Raw genomic sequence first — 21,424 nt, 5'->3', positions numbered from 1 at the left:
GGATTTTTTATTGAATGCTGAGCAATGTTATCGATTTTCTGATAATGATCACGGTTAAAATGATAGCATGTATACTTGGACTGAGGCAAAGTGAAAATGAAAGTTTGAATGAACAGGCAGAACATTACATGACAGTCCGAGTTACATTGTGGGGCTACGGTAACAAGTGGCGTCATATCGCATAGGCTGAACAGTGAACACTTTCAAGAGACAGGAGGGCCTTTTACCCGTGGCTAAACATTGTACACTCGTCTGTGCGAGAGAGAGAGAGCACGTCCAATTGCAACCATATCACGGAAGTAATTAATCTAAATAGGCTTAGACATCACCATATAGTGAATATAAGACTATACAGTTTGAATGAAGACGAATTTTACGTGTGTTTATGACTTACCAGTCATATTACTTACTTAGTTGTGATGTAGCCTTATGCTGTCACTGTTACAAAAATCATGGAACTTGTATGCATGCGCGATTCATGGTTGTAACCAAGTCACAAGGCTCCGAGTCACAAGTCAATCTCACTTTTATAGTTTTGACTCGAGTCAAGTCGAGTCATTTCAATTCACCACCGAGTCAAGTCCGAGTCCAAGTCAGCAAGCAGAGGGTCGAGTCCGAGTCATGGAATTATGACTCGAGTCCGAGTCCAAGTCATTGTGTTCACTGCTCAGTTTCCAGTTAAAGTCATGGTAAACCCACTTATTATAACTTTGTTTGGTGATATCGAACGATTCGCATTTACAATATACCAATTTTCCTCACTCTTAGCAGTTTCTGGTCGCATTTTCAAGAACCAGTACCAACAGACGAAATTCCAATAGTGTGTTGGCTTCGGAATTACAATGAAATGTTGGTCTTGGCCGCCTGAGTCTCGAGTCAATGACCTTGTTCGAGTCATGCGGAATGTCTCGAGTCCAAGTCGAGTCAATACACAGATTGACTCGAGTCGAGTCGAGTCATTTCCGTATTTTGAAAAAATGACTCGAGTCAAGTCGAGTCATCAGAAAATCGTGACTCGAGTCGGACTCGAGTCGAGTCATTACAACCCTGGCGCGATTGGAATCGTCGCTCGGAGCAAATTAACGGACATTTTTCTTTGCGTTGTTTCAGAGATTCCCGTATACGTCACGGATGTCAGACAAACCGCCCGCGAGACCATTTTATCCGGCCCACAAAACAATGCCGAGGTAATGAAAAATGCTTGTACTATCCAGCAATTTCTATTACAGTTGAGATTTTTCATAAGAAATACTTCTAAGTAAATAATCCTGCGAAACAGGATGTGTCGAATATGTTCAATTTTTGATATCCAGATTGTAACCGTCCGATGTCAGTGTTGCGTTTTCGCTCTGGTCCCCATCAATGTTCCCTCTAAGCTGCGCACGTGCGCAAATGCGCAGTGCTGAAACGGTCTCTGCGCACAGAAAATCTACGCTGCGCACAAAAAATTGGAAATGATGTTATTTTTATAGTTGTTGCGCACTGTTGTCCAATGGACCACGCAGGCGCGCAGATTCGTGAAAAGTAAGATAACATAACATAACATAACATTGTTGGGTTATTATTTTTATCTGAACAAGTCACACACAATGGACATATGCGATAAGACACAATGCGATGTCATGAACAGATAGGAGGATGTCGAACGACACGCATCAGTAGCGATCCTTTACTCTAACATCCACCTCGGCCTAGAGTGCCCGATGTTACAGTTCTTTTCGATGTTGGTCTTCTTTGAAGCCGGGTCCCTTTCTACTAGTTCCCTTCCATTCCTTCTGAGTGCTTTCTTTCGTCGGGTCTTTTACTGGGCTTTTTTGTCGGCGTAAGAACGGCAACGGCGGGGGAAGAGGAGCCCAGATAAACCTCCGACGGGAATCGAACCCGCGGTTCGTCTGCGTGCTGGGCGCTTACCGTAGCCACTACGACTACACTATCTCCCCAAGATGGAACAATTCCATGGCCAAATAGTGTTATCACTGAAGTGCGCCCCGTAAAGGTAACTATTGCTCTCCGCGAAGAAATGAGAGTTCACAATCATCTGCGCCTCACGGTCGATATTTTTTTAGTATGGCCTCGTACACGTGAGCGATACTGATATCATTTCAATAGCGCATTATTTTCTGAGAATGGCGAAATAACATGGTTTACCAAAGTTATAAATAGGGCCATTTTTATATGACCTTAAAAAATCAATTATATGACTTTATTTTTTGGAACATATGACTTTATATGACTTTATGCGAAAATTGTGTATTTTTACATGTAACCAACGTCACTCATTGGACTGACGAGTAAAAAATGAACAACATAGCAGTAATACACATCCATTTTTATTTCAAACCACTTTTGTAGTACAGTTTCATGTAGTGTGGAATGTTGAAGTCTTTAAAGTTACTATTTGGACGTAAAAATGACTTTAGTAAGGAAAATGAGCGCTCCACAGACGCTGATGTTGGTTCTGCAGTTTTGCATACAGCGCTGGTGAAATGTCTTGTCTTTGTATTTGTATTTGTTTCACATCGTTTTTGTCCAATCGCTTCTTAATGTAATTTTTGAGCTCAAGCGGGTCTTTTCCGAAATCGAGGGCGTTTAGATCAGCATGAGCCTCTTTGATAGTGTACGTTCAGCCATTTTTAGTATCAAGTTTGAAATATTGTTGTAGTGGAGGCAAATTTCTATTAACTGACTCGTCAACTTTGGATCGTTCACTGAATCTTTGACGCTCTTCACTATAACTCCTTCAGCTTCCCATGCGTTGACTATTTCTTTCACTTTTGGAAATCTCTGAATTTCAAATGACGGCCACTTCAGTGCAAAAAAGTAAAACAGATTGTGTAGCAACACAATGCAATGTGTGACCTCATAATGCAATGTGTGACCTCATAGGTCTGCGACTGTAATGTTATGTAGGCTAACCTTACAGTTTGCCTTCGTTCAATTAGAAATTGCCTCACTTTCTTAGTGCGTAATTGCTTCATTTGGCACTTTTTACATAAAGTATACAACAATATGACTTTATAACTCAAATATGACCTAACCAGGAAAATATGACTTTATATGACTTTATAACTTTCTTAATATACCCCATATGGATGCGGTTTTTGCGTTAAAATTGATTTCACGACTTACTGATGCATAGAAAAAAATATGACTTTAATGACTTTAAATGGCCCTAGTTATAAATAACAATGGGCTAGATCGAAGTTAATCTGCGAGAAACTGACGAATAATAGTCTTCTCCGCGTGACATGAACATTGCGTAAGATTTACTCAGGGCCGTAACTTTCGCATCCCAAACCCCCAATTGGAGGGGCCGAGCTCGCAGGGGGTCCAAAATTATTTCGAGAATTAACATAAATCATGGTGTATTTTTTTTTGGAATTTTTCAGAAATTTTTTTCGCACTACGCGCGTATTGTCAGATATCTGATTATTGGGTACCCTTTCCCAACAAAAATTAGGCATGATTTATAGAAATAGGCAGTTGGGCGTCGGCCATTACCGCACCATGACGCGCCAAGACATATGAAATTAAAGGCTATGTAACATGCGACTCCAAGAAGTGCGCCAGAACGATCAGCTGCGAGAAACCCTTGGGCGAAAAAGACTGCCCCGATGCTGACCGAAAACGTCGATATATAAAAAATATATGTGTAATTGTCTATGTCCATAGGCACCTAAATGGCTGGTGCCGAATGTTCCTGTCCTGGCGATCCGAGTCCCACAACAAGACAAATGCCATATCGAGGGAACATTATTTTCCAGTAAAGAAATACAAATTTGAAATCGTGTACGTCTTTTACTTTAGTACGTTTTGGCGATTTCAATATCTTTTGACATAGCAGATAGCGGGTCACGAAATAACATCATGTAACGAAGTCATTGTGTCAACGCGTACGCCCGAAGATGTTTTATTATTATTTAGAGGGCCTATCTATTCCAACACACCTCACTTGCATCAGCTCTACTGGTAAATCTGATTATGTGAGCAGGGAGAGGATAAAAATTGATAGCAATATATATGCAATTCCCGACCATATTGGCCGATGCAATCATGAATTATAGAAAAAAAATTCGCGCCTCGCGCGTCTAGGGACCCTACTACTATATGGGCACCCAATGTATACATGATAAGTACCGGAAAAGCCTGAAGCCGTAAGGGGGTCTGGGGGGCGAAGCCCCCCAGTAGTTAGTTTTATCACCCTATTAGAGGGTGGGTGCGCACTGTTGTCCGAGGGCCTGCGCAGTGAGTTCACGTGTTTGCGCAGACTCTTGAAAAATTAGAGGGAACATTGGTCCCCATCCATGATAATTAAAGTCAAGAGGTTTAATGAAAAATGGACCTAAAGGCAGGCCAACATTTATATTTACGGAGGCGAAAATGCCTATGCTGAACCATGGCATGTGAATTACACTGCTCAAAGGATATAGGTACAGATATTTGCGGTCGCACTGCTTTATAACTTGCGACTAGATGGCTCCCGGCTTTGAACATCATTTGGTCTATATTCTGTGATTAAATGTGCGCTTTCAACATATATGTCAGTTTCCCTAGATTACTGGATCTTTACTGGATGTTATCAAGCACAGTTTCTCAAACCCGAAACGGATAAACATGAAACCACATGACCGATTTATCATATTGAAGCAATATTCGAGCTTACAAGATATCTGCCAATAACCTATGTTCCCTTGGTTTAGAGGCAATGAATATGACAAAGGCTCTAGCATTCCGTGGAACAAAATTGTTTGGTGTGCCGCTGCCGGTGCCTTGATGACGTTCATACTATATAAGGTGAGCTACTACATATATTCTGTAACGTATCTAGGGATATTGCGAGAGGAGCTGTGTTAGTGCGATTGGGTTGGGCACAATGATTCGAGTACTCGAATCAGAATAGAGTATAAACTAATAATGATTCTAGCCGAGTAGTGAGAGATGATTTTCTCGAGTACTGGAATTACACTACGAGTTAGTACATAAACAATATAAAATAGCATAAGTGGGAGTATTGAGGCAACTTCGGGCAATTTGGTGTCACTATAGTTCTACAATGGTTTTAATATATAGGTGCCCATATCACCTACCCACCAGAATTGATTTTGAATACGCAAAATTTACAGAAAGGAATCTAAAAGGGATGGTGTGAACCTCTGAAGGGTTCAGCGAACCTCATGACGTCACGTGACGTCATATTGCTAATTCCAACCCTTCATTTCAGTGAAGTGACATATTAATGTACACTGTACAGTGTACCAGTGTTGGGATCAAGTCACTGCCTTCGAGTCACGAGTCATCTCGAGTCATTGCACATCAAGTCAATCGATTTTCAAAAGTGACTCGAGTCAAGTCGAGTCAAGTCAAGTCAAGTCAAGTCACGAGTCAAGTCACGATTCAAGTCAAATTCAATTTTCGAAGTGTAAGTGATGATGCAAAGTCATTACATTTTGCGAACTGGGCGAAGGACAGATTAATTGGCCATTTATCTTGAATCTAATAACGAATATAAAGTTAAATATACATGCAAAAAGGTGTTGTATCGCTCACGCACATGAAGAACTGCTAATAAAATACATGAATAACTGTATAGCTACATGCTACAGTCTGTTATTATCTGCCAATATAGAGGATCGAATACGAAGTCTCGAGAAGCTGAACAAATTGATGTGGTACAATATACTACCCATCTACACATCCGTGAGGATATAAACGCATATAAAATATATTCATTCGATTTAAACCATACAAGAGTGTTGGTAAAGGTGAGCACTGCGCAATGTAAGCAATGAGCACTCTAAGAAACAAAGATGCGTTTCTATGAGATTAATCTATCGGTACTACGACAACGTAAGCTGTGATCGTTTCGTTTGCGGTCAAATTATTTGTGATATAACGATGGAGGATCAGTGAAACGTATACAATCAGTGAATGACAGGTTGCTCTCACAATTGACACCGGCGTATCGCGAACAACCCGAACGTAAGAAAGCGTGATCTATTCGACACCGTTTACTTGATGACTTGAAATTGACTCGTAAATTTTGCTCCGAGTCACGAGTCAATCCACATTTCTGAAGCGCCGAGTCAAGTCAAGTCAAGTCATTTTTGCAAAGTGACTCGAGTCAAGTTAAGTCATACGAAAAAGTTGACTCGAGTCATCCCAACACTGCAGTGTACACGATACCTAGCGACGACTCGGGCCGCATAATGCCACGATGCGATATACTGACTTTTAAACGTCGCCAAATGTACTAACTGGGGCAATCAAATGATATGATAACCCCATAAAAGCGATATCTTCCGTCGCTTTGCCAACAATTTCAACAAACGGAATGCTTTATATCGTGAGCAAAACTTTTGTAACAAAGCAACTAAAATTTTTGAGCTTGTCAAGGTGCATGCATATTAGTGTTGATTTTTTATGCTGCCAGCGCCATGCATAGGGAGGCCCACAGTTAAAATGCAATAAATTTCAACCAAAGAGATTATATAAAGACGTGAAAATTGGAATATATTAAAAAGGTTCACAGTGCATAACCTACAAAGGTTAGTTTGTGAACGTGAGAGAGAGAGAGAGAGATATGATATTCTTTTTCGCCTGCACCATCGAGATGCTTTGACGACGGAGTTGCGATACGGCCCCATGAGGTCATCTAGTCTGCGCCCCCGTTTTTTTCTCCTCCATGCTATCCGTGATTGCTGAGCGCCTAGCAGGATAGCTGCGGATACCAATTTTCGAGTCTTTGGTATGACCCGGCCGGGGATCGAACCCACGACCTACCGCTCGAGAAGCCGGACGCATAACCATTACACTATCTCGCTCGGCGTGAACCTTTAAATTTCTGAGGTTCACACGCAGTACGCGAACGCGAACCTCACGTTCACACCATCCCTAAATCTAACTATATTCTCCGTTCCTATTTTCTGTTCCGACTCTCTCGTGAATCGCGTGATATCGGACAGTGTTTGCTACGGACATAGCGTGTGCGAATCTCATATAGAATTGTAGTGATTAAATGACCAGAAAAAGAAATGAGGACTGGAGTTGAAGCTCCAATAAGTATGGTTGATCATTCTAACGGAGGTGTTCCAAAACTGTTTTCATCACGGCCCCAAATTTCGATTTCAAATCGTCCCGCAACCCTCCTTTCAATTTTGCATGCTTATTACTACAATAGACGGTCAGCACCTTCGCCCAAACCTATACTCACCACCTGTGATCAGCTGGTGACTTTGACTATGTGTGCAGTAATGGCAATTTTGAGCCCGTCAATCCCCGTCAATCAAGACTGTGACAACGTAGAGGTCCAATCGAAGTAGTCAAGTATTGTTACGTGAGGTCCTGCGTCACGCGAAATACAGATAACGGGCCGGGCGCGTGTGTACGTAGATATATACTGTTAACACATAGAACTACCGGTTCACTTGTAATTTTTCTGGAAGCTAAAATTCCCGTCTTAATGATTTCTATGCATCCGACCCGTTAATCTTCATAGTGGTGACCAGCGACTATTATTAGGTTAGAGTAGATGGCACTTTAAAGCAGGGACGGGCAACTTCTTCAGTCGGAGGCCTGGATATGGGAAAATGAAGTGGGCTACTTCGCGGGTCAGGTTCCTGAATCGATATATTAAACGCGTATTTATCCTCATGTGCAAGGATCATTCGCATTTAATGTAAACTATAAGTTTGAATCATACAGACCAAAGCAGTATTCGATAAATTCTAATAACGTAATGTAGGCTACTTCAATAACTGTTAAAGGCAGTGAGACATCTGTGGTCGATCAAAGTTGTGTACAGGTTCTTTGAACTCTGGCTGAATGGTGGACACAAAGAACTATTATTTTTTTCCGAAAAAAAGAAAGAATAACCTACAGTCACTATAAATTGACGTAGTAAGCAAGTCGTGGAGAATTGCGGAAGACTTGAACCGCCGGCCATATAATCTTTTAGGAGCAAATTCTGTCTGCAAGCCACTCAAAATCACCACGCGGGCCGGATCCGGCCCGCGGGCTGTATGTTGCCCGTCCCTGCTTTAACGTATCGCTTCGACTGATCTTTTTTTACCATGCAAGATCCCATTCCTGAACGTTCGTTTTTTTATTCTATTTTGAAAAATGAACTAAAATGTTCAAAAAGGAGTTGGAAAGAACATCTGGTTAATTTACATTCTCATAATAGTCATTGTTATTTACTTGTCGTCTCAGCGACCCCCACAGAACAGGCAATCGACACCGTGGGGGTCGCGACTATAAGGTTTGGAATCCCTGCCCTAATGGGCGCCCAGGACCAGCACTTTCTGGCCGAGGGGCTGAAAAAGATCTGTTTCGGTCATGGAAGAGAGTATTGATGTCCGACTTGCTGAGTTTAAACCACCGATATTATATGGTGACATTTTCCAACTAGTTTGTCATCAGTTTTTGCCATAGCGGGTAGAATGGGGACGCAGAACAAATGCGCACATTTCAATAATTCAGGGTCCCTAAGATTGAAACTTCCCTTCAAGGAGTTCTTGAATACTAAAAAAAAGCTTTGAAACCAAGATACGCGTAGAGCCCAATACAAAATAGTCGCGCATAAATGATATTCGAGAGGATAAATGTGACGTGCCATCAACCTCATTCAATAAATGACATTTTTGTAGTTTATCATGTTTCATAGAACTGAGTTGCGTACAACTGGCAGTCTTCACCTTCTCTATTTCACACAAGCTATAGTAAATAACGTAGCATATTAAAATTATAAATGCATTCATTTCGATTTGTGAGGCTTGGGTCACAAGATACCTCTGAATCAAAAGCGCACAAGTACAACACACGCGCGTCCACGTCGTCCAAATATCATATGATCGACCGAAAAGATCATCGCTCTATCAAATATGCCGGACCTAATGTGTGGAACAGTATCCCGCCGGCCATCCGGCAGTCGACGAGCGTGTCCACATTCAAGTCGAAATACAAGCAATTACTACTAAATAAATACAGTCCATCCTCAAGATTACCGGACCACGACTGATCTATCGATCTCGCTTTTCCATGACATGCCGCCCTATTTCTTGTCGCTTCCTTTTTCTATACTATCTTCTTTACTTTCATTCAGTGTTCATGCCTCCTCTTTACATCGCCTAGGCCAAGGTGGGTGTCCGATTCCATAGACAACTCCTAGTCGCTTCGACATCTTCCTTTCTTTTCATCGTATCGCATTTTTGTGGTGTATTGAACTGATAAAATTGCTAATAAACCAATGATGATGATGAAGATATCAATAAAACTCAGATTTGGCTCGCGCTCAAAGTTTAAGAATCGCCTACGTCGCAGAACTAGGCTACAAGCGTTTATGGAAATATCAGTTCTGTGAAGTACTGATTGACTACATGATAGATAGCATAGATCAGTGCTTTTCAACCTTTTTAGGCTTCATTCGCACTCTTTTTTGGAAAATAAATTTCATTCGCACAAGCCTACCGAAACTTGTTATACAAAAAGAAGATGAAGATTCATAAGAATATTCTGTTCAGATTTGCAACAAATTGGCTACCATAGCTGTTAGGCCATGAATTGTCTCATTAAAAAGGCAACTCTTTTCCCTCGTTTTGATTTCAACTATTTCACTAAAACGCTTCTCTGCAGATTTCGTGAATAACACCTACCATAGTGCTTGGATGGCCAGGTCTTAAGAACTGTTCTGCACTTCTATCCAAAATACAGCGTATTTTCCGCGAGTGAAAAACGCTTGCTGTCAATAATCGTTTTTGAGAGATGACACAAAGGTCACGGAGGCTCCAGTTTGTCGAAAGGGGGAAAAATTCGCATGCTTGTGTTGAGGCTTGTGCCTGATGTCTTGGAAAATAAGCTCCAATACCGTCAAGGAGAGTTGGCATATTAGAGTTCGCTACCATATGATATGTTGCTTCAACTTGAGTTCTTTTTTTTCGATATCCCATTTTCTGTCTCGTGAGTATATGAGAAGATCAAGCAAAGTCACGATACTGTTTGATCGACACTTTAGTTCAATCTAACTTAAATATTTATAACAGTTTAATAACCTTAAAGCAGATTTTTTGACTACCACCAAAATCTGAATTTTTGCGCAACCCGAGTCTCACCCACTAAAAGGAATTAGTTTTTAGTAGGCTACTAGAGTAGTATGCTAAGATTGTACGAGCATTTATGACATACAGAACGCGCACACCACAATTCTACCCAACACAGCCCTATAAAACGTGTCTGACGCACGCGATTTGAAATTAGGGTGAAGTAAATGCCTCTGTGTGTCGCATTTGTACTACTGTCAGTAGTATATACGATCGCTCGCGAACTAACGTTTTTTTGCATGGGGCTCTTATGGGCGGGGTGGCATGTCGCCTGGAAACCGGGGGTGGCATATCGCGCTTTTAGACCCCCCTCTCGGTCGCACATCGCCATTGGTTCTTATGGGTGCGCTCGCATGTCGCACTTTCCGGTATAGGCATCTCTCACACATCGCATGGAAAACTCATGTTGGCATATCGCGCTTTTAGACCCCCCTCTCGGTCGCACATCGCCATTGGTTCTTATGGATGCGCTCGCATGTCGCACTTTCCGGTATAGGCATCTCTCACACATCGCATGGAAAACTCGTGTTGAACCGGTGACGCTTTTCGATATATGCATCGCTCGACCGGTGTTAGTATAGCCATCTCTCGATCGGTAACCCTTTTCGGTATATGAATCGCTCAACCGGTGTCGCGGTGGTAATTCGTACTTTCGGGTATATACATCCCTCGATCGGTGTTGAATATGTATCAAGTAAATAGTCATGTGAATGAATCTTTGTTAATGTGTATATCATGAAAACTCGTGGTCGTGACTTGCCTTTTTTGCTATAGGCGGTGGCGGTGATTCACCTGTCGTGTATTCTTACGGGATCTTTGGTGATTTACCATGTGTTCTTACGGGCGTGGCGGTGATTCGCACTTTCGAGTATAGGCATCTCTCGCATATCGTATTGAAAACACGGGGTGGTGACTCGCCTTTTTTGCTATAGGCGGTGGCAGTGATTCGCCTGTCGTGTATTCTTACGGGATCTCTGGTGATTTACTATGTGTTCTTACGGGCGTGGCGGTGATTCGCACTTTCAGGCATCTCTCGCGCGGTGTTGAATATGTACGAGTCACCAACAATAACCGCACCAACGGAAACGCGGCTTGCAATAGGATTACGCGTGCGACCTATATTTCGAATGACCTGCGCGCTGAATTATTTCTCGTCCAGCCGCTACTATCGATTATTACACTAATCCAGTCAGTGCGAAATAGTTTGCTAAATCTAGGAATCACTTCCAAGGTAATATTTTGGTAATTAGTTTACCGCAGAGCCGGCGTAGACGGCGATTCGAATATCAACAATAACCGCGTTCGCAAACTAACACTTCAAAAAGATGTGAAATATTTGTAAAATCCTACGATCGCTCACAAGATACCACTTCCGGCATATCGATCTATCACTCAATACACAACCGAAGTTGAATTATAATTGAATGCGTAAATTTATCACCTCGACATCAAAATTCGAAAACAACAACTTGATGCTTTATGTTCTCACTCTAATTTCGTGATAAGTGTAATAAGTGTCGAATAACAGATACACCACCGGCGAGACTTGAATACCAACAAATTGTCACTTATTTCTATTCTAGCCGTAATCCTTTGTGAAGTTACCGCTTATTCAAAAAGGTGTGAAATATTTGCAAAACCCCGCGATCACTGACAAGATAATGTCTCGGGCATAACCGTTTTAGTGACTTGGTGTTAAATACATACCGATCGCTCACAAGGTAATATTTCGGTAATTAGTTTGTCACAGAGCCGTCGCAGACGGTGATTCGAAAACCAACAATTTGACACTTTCTGATGCTTGCTATATGTTTTGACACTTCGGAACGTGGTTGACTTTAGTTGTATGATAAGAATCATGCGAATATACAAGTAATGTGTCAATTTGTCAACTTGAAATGAAACTTACTACACAACTCAAGTTGATTCGTATCTGAATGTGTTAATTCGGTACAATTCTAATTATTTTGAGAAATCGTTTGATTCGACCGTAACCTGAATATTACTGACGCCGACTTTCAGCCGCATCGAATTATTCCCACATTCTGCGCCACTGTTTTCACACTTATAGAATCAATACCAACTATAACTCTACAAGAATCAAGAATCACAAGTATGTGCATTACACAGTTATTGTCTTTATTAACTTGAAATCAAACTCTTAACAAAAACACACATCTTATCACTCGTCAACTCTATCATGAAAATCCTCGAGTCCTTATCATCAAAAATGTTATAGCGCGGCGGCGGAATCCATTCGCGGGATGTACTAAAGTTAAATCCAGATAATCCAAAATGAAATATTTGGACTTTGACATAGTCTGAATTGAAATGTATTGACAAACATGACTAGCAACTTTGATCCAGTCACATTTCAAGATCATACTTCGAAACAATCCTTGAAACTTACAACTCTATTCACGACTGAGTTTTCCGTTTATCAAATAGAGTTTCAGTGAATACTATCGCGATATTTTAATGTGTTACTACACACAATAGAATCAATCAATGAAATAGCACCTGTTGTAAATATTTCTAACTTGACAACCACTTGTGCATACCGCGATCGACTTGTGACGCGATGAGTTAAATCGGAATATTTCAATCTATTTGTCGAAACCTTGAACAAACTATCGGGTTATTTTTTGTTGCAATCGAGTGAACGGAAATAGTATTACGTCTCGACATCTCACCACCTTACCATATTCAAAGAGTCAACCACGAAAACATTGTCAAGTAAATCCGTTTGTAACTTACCCAACCAACTCAAACAGTATCAGTATGAAAAACAGCCAAACATACACGAATCCATACAATCACTAAAACCTAAAATCCATAACAAGCTTGGCTGTATTCATATCCCTACGCATCTTTTTTTATTCAAATTGAAAAGTCGTTATACTATTCTGTAAGATAGAGGAATTACTACGCGGTATATTCTGCAAGACAAACTAATTACTACTCGGTATATTTTGAAAGACAAAAGTAATTACTTCTCAGTGACGGCGACTTGAGATTAACATAATATGTTTGAGTATACGAGATTTGACCGTCTGACCATCGTAGTTGAGAATTCATTTCTTACAATCGAACACAGGTGTTGTATCAAAAATTATCATGATGTAAACATAAGGATTGACACATTGATTTGACATATGAGATTTTGTAATAGTTGATCATTACTTTATTATTAAATTATTTGTGTTAATTAGATCCGCATTGTGGTAAATGTTATGACAACAACAAACTTTTCAGTACCAATGTTATTGACATATTAAGCTGCAAAACTATGTGTGTCTGAAATGTTCTTGATAGGAAAATTACTCCACCTTGGTAAAAATCACTCTGCGTATCGCGGATATCAGAAAATATTTCCAGTAACCAAGACTAAAGATGAAACGACAATATCGGTATTATTACATTCAGCAATCAGTACAATTATTAAAATCTATCGTTTGCGATAAACAGCACTAAAGATGTAATAATTCCGGTATTCATACATTGAACATCCGATACAAAATGCTTTATTATCCCGATTCCCAACGGGTAATTGAAACGACTATGTGTAGAATCAGTATATCACAATATCGTTACTATTGAATCCAACGATTTATTGTCGGAATTTGTGACAGAGAATTGAAACATATGCACTTTACAGAGTATGAAAATATCACTTTGAGTATCGAGTACCGTTCGAAGCTAGCGATCAATTCTTAATCATTTCAGTAACTCCCCATTGTGCGTGCTAAATGTAAAATATCGCGAGGTTATACACTCTAAGACTTTGATTATTGTAAAAGTAAATTGTGATATGTTTGTTAGATGCATCCAATTCAACTAGAAGTGTCTAGTGCCCAACACTCGTAATATCAAAAAAGTACTTGCTACTCTGTTATTTGCTAAACGTGTTTTGTATTGTTGTTCATTTCTAGTATTGATTGAAATCATTCTTGAACCCTCAAATAATAATTCCCGACATGAAACCAAGCCGCTGAAAGTCGTTACCATCACGAAGATACAATGTGTACGATGTTTGTCAAATGTGTCCTACCTGGCGAACAGAAAACAATTTTCACTAGCTTGGTAATGAAACCGAAGTCTCCATTCGATATTTTGTTTGTGTCAAATACTTTACAATGAACACATTTGCGTGGTTGAGCTTTACATCATCAAGCTGTTATTTGTAAATCAAGATTTCGGTAAACTTGTAAATGTATCGTTTAACTAACTGACATTTAGTGATTGGGGAACATACCAAACGATACACATCCATCTCCGAAATACTGCATTGATCTTAATTTCCATCATCGTGATAAGCGAAGTACATTTGTTTTGAATTCATAACAATAGGCTTTTCTATGGCATGATAAATTATTGACAAGTTCTGCTCAGAAGATTGGTTGCATATCACTAAAAATAATATACCACACATATTATTACTGTTACTCCATTCATCGGTATTTTTCCGTTGTCGATTTTCAAACGAGTAAAATTTATTACTTGAGTTGCTCTGCTTAATGTAAATGTAAACTCACCCGTCTTTCAACAACAAACAATGTTAAAAAAGTATGCAATCAAACACAACAAGTTTTACGATACTAATTATTATCCCACATAACCCATTTCTTACCGCAGCCATACGAAATATATTCATGTTACACGAAAATATTCGCTCATGCTACAAACCTGTACAATGATTGGTGGTGCTTTCAAACTGTTTCGATACCTCAAGAACTTTATTGTCTGAATGGTTGTTCATGTATCTTAATAATCAAGTAGTTCAACACATAACTAGTATTAACAGAAACACCAGAGTTGTTTACACAAAAGTTTGTATGTGTACAGTATGCGAATACCATGTGTAAGTCCAGCACAATTGTGGTATCCATACGAGTTTAGTTAACACAATTTACGACACCGAGGTCGCCTCATCTTTCGTAAGACAACAAACCAAGGCTTCAGGATATGTCCATGTCATAACAATAAATCAGCTACTCCAACAACAGAGTACATATGTTTTCTAGTTACGGTGCTTACATCTTACACACAATTCATCACATGGTTGTCCTCACAACAAAACAGCTAGAAGATATTATCATACAAAATGGTCGTTATAGTTTGCACACCAATGGTACATCGTACAAGTAACAAGTCTCGAGAATCCAGTTATTCAAAAAACGTGAAAGTGTTTCTACACCAAGTCGTTATGTTGACGAAAGCGTATATTGTAATATCATGATCGATTTGCATTCGTTGGTTACAAAATGTCACTACTCTAAATAATTTTTTTTCACTCAAACACAAACGCATACTTGTCACCATTCGTTTTCATCAAGCACGAGTTCAAGAAACTTACTACAACATGAATTGTTATTTTTATGTTGTGTAAATAGGTAATAATTAATTTTAGTAACAGTATATCAACATCATCGAGTTGTGTGAATAGATTTACATGTGGTCTTGTGGTTTCAATCGAAGTATACAGCACGGTCTAATGTAGAGTCATCTCTATTGTACAGCAACTCGGTAATCGAAATGCATTAAAATTTAAACAACGATCTTGTTTCGTCGCATCAAAAATATGTTTACTATCGCGATACTCTACACAGGCCGTGTAAATCCTTTTCACACTCGTAATAGTATACCAACAGCTACCGGCGACAACGTTTAACAATACCAACGACACTAAACATACGATACCTACCCAAGTAAAATTACCATTTTCACCTGGAGGTCGGTCGTTACCCGAGTAGAAATACCATTATCCTTTGGAGATTTATCGTTTACCCAGTGTAACAAACCTTTTTCATTTGGAAATATATTTTTTCTCTGGTTAACAAACATTTTTCACTTGGAAATATATTTTTTCTCTGGGTAACAATCCTTTTTCACTTGGAAATATATTTTTTCTCTGGTTAACAAACCTTTTTCATTTGGAAATATATTTTTTCTCTGGTTAACAAACATTTTTCACTTGGAAATATATCTTTTCTCTGGGTAACAATCCTTTTCCACTTGGAAATATATTTTTTCTCTGGTTAACAAACCTTTTTCACTTGAAAATATATTTTTTCTCTGGGTAACAAACCTTTTTCATTTGGAAATATATTTTTTCTCTGGGTAACAAACCTTTTTCACTTGGAAATATATTTTTTTCCCGGGTAACAAACCTTTTTCCCTGAGCAACAAACCATTTTCACTTGGTGATCCGTCGTTTACCCGAGTAAAAATATCATTTTCCTTTGGAGATTCGGCGTTTACCCAGTGTAACAATACATTTTTACTTGGAAAAATACTTTTACCTAGAGTAACTAATCATTTTCTCCTGGGTAACAAACCCTTTTCGTCTGGAAACTGTCATTTACCTGAGTACCAATACCGTTTTCACTTGGAAATCTATCTTCTCCCTGGGTAACAATATCATTTTCGTTTTGAAAACTGACAACCACACCGGCCAATTTGATATTTTTGTATATTGTTACAACGGACAGTGACAAAATATACACCAACAACGACTCCGATACATTTGTGTAATCGCATACTCACTTGTTCTGGTGCATCCCATCAAAATCGACGGTTAGCCACACACACACACACACACACACACACACACACACACACACACAATACCAATGCACTATTTCGATATGACTGCGATGTCCGGGTTCGTGCTTTAGATTTTCCAGAACCAATCCGTCTAAAGTTGTAATCCCCCGCCTTTGTTAACTGGTTGATACACGGATAACAATCTTCGGAAAATGTAGGAACGCATACTACCCATCGTGCTAACGATTCCAGGTTACTTGTGATTAATTTCCTTGCTCACCCTATACAGATTATACGTACAGCGATATGTAGTGGTAATCGGTTTGGTCAATACATATCGCCCCATTCAGTATGGAATTACAAACCCAATACAGGTCAGTTCATAACCGGATCCGGATATTCAATGCAAAGCGATAAAGCAGAACCAATGACCAAATGTAATTAAACATGTAGATTCACAACCCTTGATTTTTTTTTTCGTGAAAAATGACAATACATATCGAATATATATTTTACGATGGTTCAACCCTGCCAAGTATTCACGTAAATGTGGTTTATGACATTACATACAATGTATCAGTGTATCAATGTTGGGTGTTTATGCACACATCGGTATGACCCATAGACAATATCATCATACCCTCCAGGACTTCGTTATTGCATCGTGAGGTCAATAAAATCAATCGGTGGCATAGACGACAGAAGGCTTGGAGATCCAATGTAAAATTCAGACAAACAAACGGATATATTTGTCCATCTTGGTTATTCACTCAACTACCATTGGTGCTCTCGATACAGCGAACGGTACAGTATGCAACGCATATCATTAGAGTGATATATCCACAGATAAATATGGGGCCTGGCCACAATAATTGTACGACGCCGACAAATCGATGCACGCAAGGTGTGGTTGATAATAATTGTTTCATGTGTCAAAGAGACAGCACTCTCTCGTAAAGGTTATCAGATCCCACAGAAACACACCTTGGATTACATTATCAAATCGATTTTAAACTTAAACCGAATCACTGGTGTTGAGAGTAGTGATATCCGATTTTTTGAATATTCATATCGACTTAGTGAACGATCGGTAACGACACTTATCATAAACATTATGAATATTAGTAATTCCAGTCGTATCTATCTTGTGTTGTTACAAGTTGCTAAAACCATCGAGTGAATCAGTGAACGGATAGTAATCTGGGTTAAATCTCGATACAATTATTGTGGCCAGGCCCCATATTTATCTGTGGATATATCACTCTAATGATATGCGTTGCATACTGTACCGTTCGCTGTATCGAGAGCACCAATGGTAGTTGAGTGAATAACCAAGATGGACAAATATATCCGTTTGTTTGTCTGAATTTTACATTGGATCTCCAAGCCTTCTGTCGTCTATGCCACCGATTGATTTTATTGACCTCACGATGCAATAACGAAGTCCTGGAGGGTATGATGATATTGTCTATGGGTCATACCGATGTGTGCATAAACACCCAACATTGATACACTGATACATTGTATGTAATGTCATAAACCACATTTACGTGAATACTTGGCAGGGTTGAACCATCGTAAAATATATATTCGATATGTATTGTCATTTTTCACGAAAAAAAAAATCAAGGGTTGTGAATCTACATGTTTAATTACATTTGGTCATTGGTTCTGCTTTATCGCTTTGCATTGAATATCCGGATCCGGTTATGAACTGACCTGTATTGGGTTTGTAATTCCATACTGAATGGGGCGATATGTATTGACCAAACCGATTACCACTACATATCGCTGTACGTATAATCTGTATAGGGTGAGCAAGGAAATTAATCACAAGTAACCTGGAATCGTTAGCACGATGGGTAGTATGCGTTCCTACATTTTCCGAAGATTGTTATCCGTGTATCAACCAGTTAACAAAGGCGGGGGATTACAACTTTAGACGGATTGGTTCTGGAAAATCTAAAGCACGAACCCGGACATCGCAGTCATATCGAAATAGTGCATTGGTATTGTGTGTGTGTGTGTGTGTGTGTGTGTGTGTGTGTGTGTGTGTGTGTGTGGCTAACCGTCGATTTTGATGGGATGCACCAGAACAAGTGAGTATGCGATTACACAAATGTATCGGAGTCGTTGTTGGTGTATATTTTGTCACTGTCCGTTGTAACAATATACAAAAATATCAAATTGGCCGGTGTGGTTGTCAGTTTTCAAAACGAAAATGATATTGTTACCCAGGGAGAAGATAGATTTCCAAGTGAAAACGGTATTGGTACTCAGGTAAATGACAGTTTCCAGACGAAAAGGGTTTGTTACCCAGGAGAAAATGATTAGTTACTCTAGGTAAAAGTATTTTTCCAAGTAAAAATGTATTGTTACACTGGGTAAACGCCGAATCTCCAAAGGAAAATGATATTTTTACTCGGGTAAACGACGGATCACCAAGTGAAAATGGTTTGTTGCTCAGGGAAAAAGGTTTGTTACCCGGGAAAAAAATATATTTCCAAGTGAAAAAGGTTTGTTACCCAGAGAAAAAATATATTTCCAAATGAAAAAGGTTTGTTACCCAGAGAAAAAATATATTTTCAAGTGAAAAAGGTTTGTTAACCAGAGAAAAAATATATTTCCAAGTGGAAAAGGATTGTTACCCAGAGAAAAGATATATTTCCAAGTGAAAAATGTTTGTTAACCAGAGAAAAAATATATTTCCAAATGAAAAAGGTTTGTTAACCAGAGAAAAAATATATTTCCAAGTGAAAAAGGATTGTTACCCAGAGAAAAAATATATTTCCAAGTGAAAAATGTTTGTTAACCAGAGAAAAAATATATTTCCAAATGAAAAAGGTTTGTTACACTGGGTAAACGATAAATCTCCAAAGGATAATGGTATTTCTACTCGGGTAACGACCGACCTCCAGGTGAAAATGGTAATTTTACTTGGGTAGGTATCGTATGTTTAGTGTCGTTGGTATTGTTAAACGTTGTCGCCGGTAGCTGTTGGTATACTATTACGAGTGTGAAAAGGATTTACACGGCCTGTGTAGAGTATCGCGATAGTAAACATATTTTTGATGCGACGAAACAAGATCGTTGTTTAAATTTTAATGCATTTCGATTACCGAGTTGCTGTACAATAGAGATGACTCTACATTAGACCGTGCTGTATACTTCGATTGAAACCACAAGACCACATGTAAATCTATTCACACAACTCGATGATGTTGATATACTGTTACTAAAATTAATTATTACCTATTTACACAACATAAAAATAACAATTCATGTTGTAGTAAGTTTCTTGAACTCGTGCTTGATGAAAACGAATGGTGACAAGTATGCGTTTGTGTTTGAGTGAAAAAAAATTATTTAGAGTAGTGACATTTTGTAACCAACGAATGCAAATCGATCATGATATACAATATACGCTTTCGTCAACATAACGACTTGGTGTAGAAACACTTTCACGTTTTTTGAATAACTGGATTCTCGAGACTTGTACTTGTACGATGTACCATTGGTGTGCAAACTATAACGACCCATTTTGTATGATAATATCTTCTAGCTGTTTTGTTGTGAGGACAACCATGTGATGAATTGTGTGTAAGATGTAAGCACCGTAACTAGAAAACATATGTACTCTGTTGTTGGAGTAGCTGATTTATTGTTATGACATGGGACATATCCTGAAGCTTGGTTTGTTGTCTTACGAAAGATGAGGCGACCTCGGTGTCGTAAATTGTGTTAACTAAACTCGTATGGATACCACAATTGTGCTGGGACTTACACATGGTATTCGCATACTGTACACATACAAACTTTTGTGTAAACAACTCTGGTGTTTCTGTTAATACTAGTTATGTGTTGAACTACTTGATTATTAAGATACATGAACAACCATTCAGACAATAAAGTTCTTGAGGTATCGAAACAGTTTGAAAGCACCACCAATCATTGTACAGGTTTGTAGCATGAGCGAATATTTTCGTGTAACATGAATATATTTCGTATGGCTGCGGTAAGAAATGGGTTATGTGGATAATAATTAGTATCGTAAAACTTGTTGTGTTTGATTGCATACTTTTTTAACATTGTTTGTTGTTGAAAGACGGGTGAGTTTAACACTTTTACATTAAGCAGAGCAACTCAAGTAATAAATTTTACTCGTTGAAAATCGACAACGGAAAAAATACCGATGAATGGTAGTAACAGTAATAATATGTGTGGTATATTATTTTTAGTGATATGCAACCAATCTTCTGAGCAGAACTTGTCAATAATTTATCATGCCATAGAAAAGCCTATTGTTATGAATTCAAAACAAATGTACTTCGCTTATCACGATGATGGAAATTAAGATCAATGCAGTATTTCGGAGATGGATGTGTATCGTTTGGTATGTTCCCCAATCACTAAATGTCAGTTAGTTAAACGATACATTTACAATGTTACCGAAATCTTGATTTACAAATAACAGCTTGATGATGTAAAGCTCAACCACGCAAATGTGTTCATTGTAAAGTATTTGACACAAACAAAATATCGAATGGAGACTTCGGTTTCATTACCAAGCTAGTGAAAATTGTTTTCTGTTCGCCAGGTAGGACACATTTGACAACATCGTACACATTGTATCTTCGTGATGGTAACGACTTCAGCGGCTTGGTTTCATGTCGGGAATTATTATTTGAGGGTTCAAGAATGATTTCAATCAATACTAGAAATGAACAACAATACAAAACACGTTTAGCAAATAACAGAGTAGCAAGTACTTTTTTGATATTACG

General features: G+C 38.9%; 1 protein-coding gene across 2 annotated transcripts in view; it reads left to right on the top strand.

Annotated features, from left to right (window-relative positions):
• The window catches only part of LOC145457054 (uncharacterized), a 41,067-nt gene that overhangs the window by 4,640 nt on the left and 15,003 nt on the right, over positions 1–21,424 (top strand). For both annotated transcript variants that reach the window (XM_080335210.1, XM_080335209.1), the window contains 2 exons: positions 1,111–1,187; positions 4,701–4,794. In XM_080335210.1, coding sequence (XP_080191336.1) covers positions 1,111–1,187; positions 4,701–4,794 — 171 coding nt within the window. The remainder of the gene's footprint in view (positions 1–1,110; positions 1,188–4,700; positions 4,795–21,424) is intronic.

This window comes from Botryllus schlosseri, chromosome 15 (assembly GCF_051294905.1).
Source record: "Botryllus schlosseri isolate E-star chromosome 15, Bs_hap1, whole genome shotgun sequence".
Lineage (NCBI taxonomy): Eukaryota > Metazoa > Chordata > Ascidiacea > Stolidobranchia > Styelidae > Botryllus > Botryllus schlosseri.
This window is presented reverse-complemented; position numbering and strand designations above follow the sequence as displayed.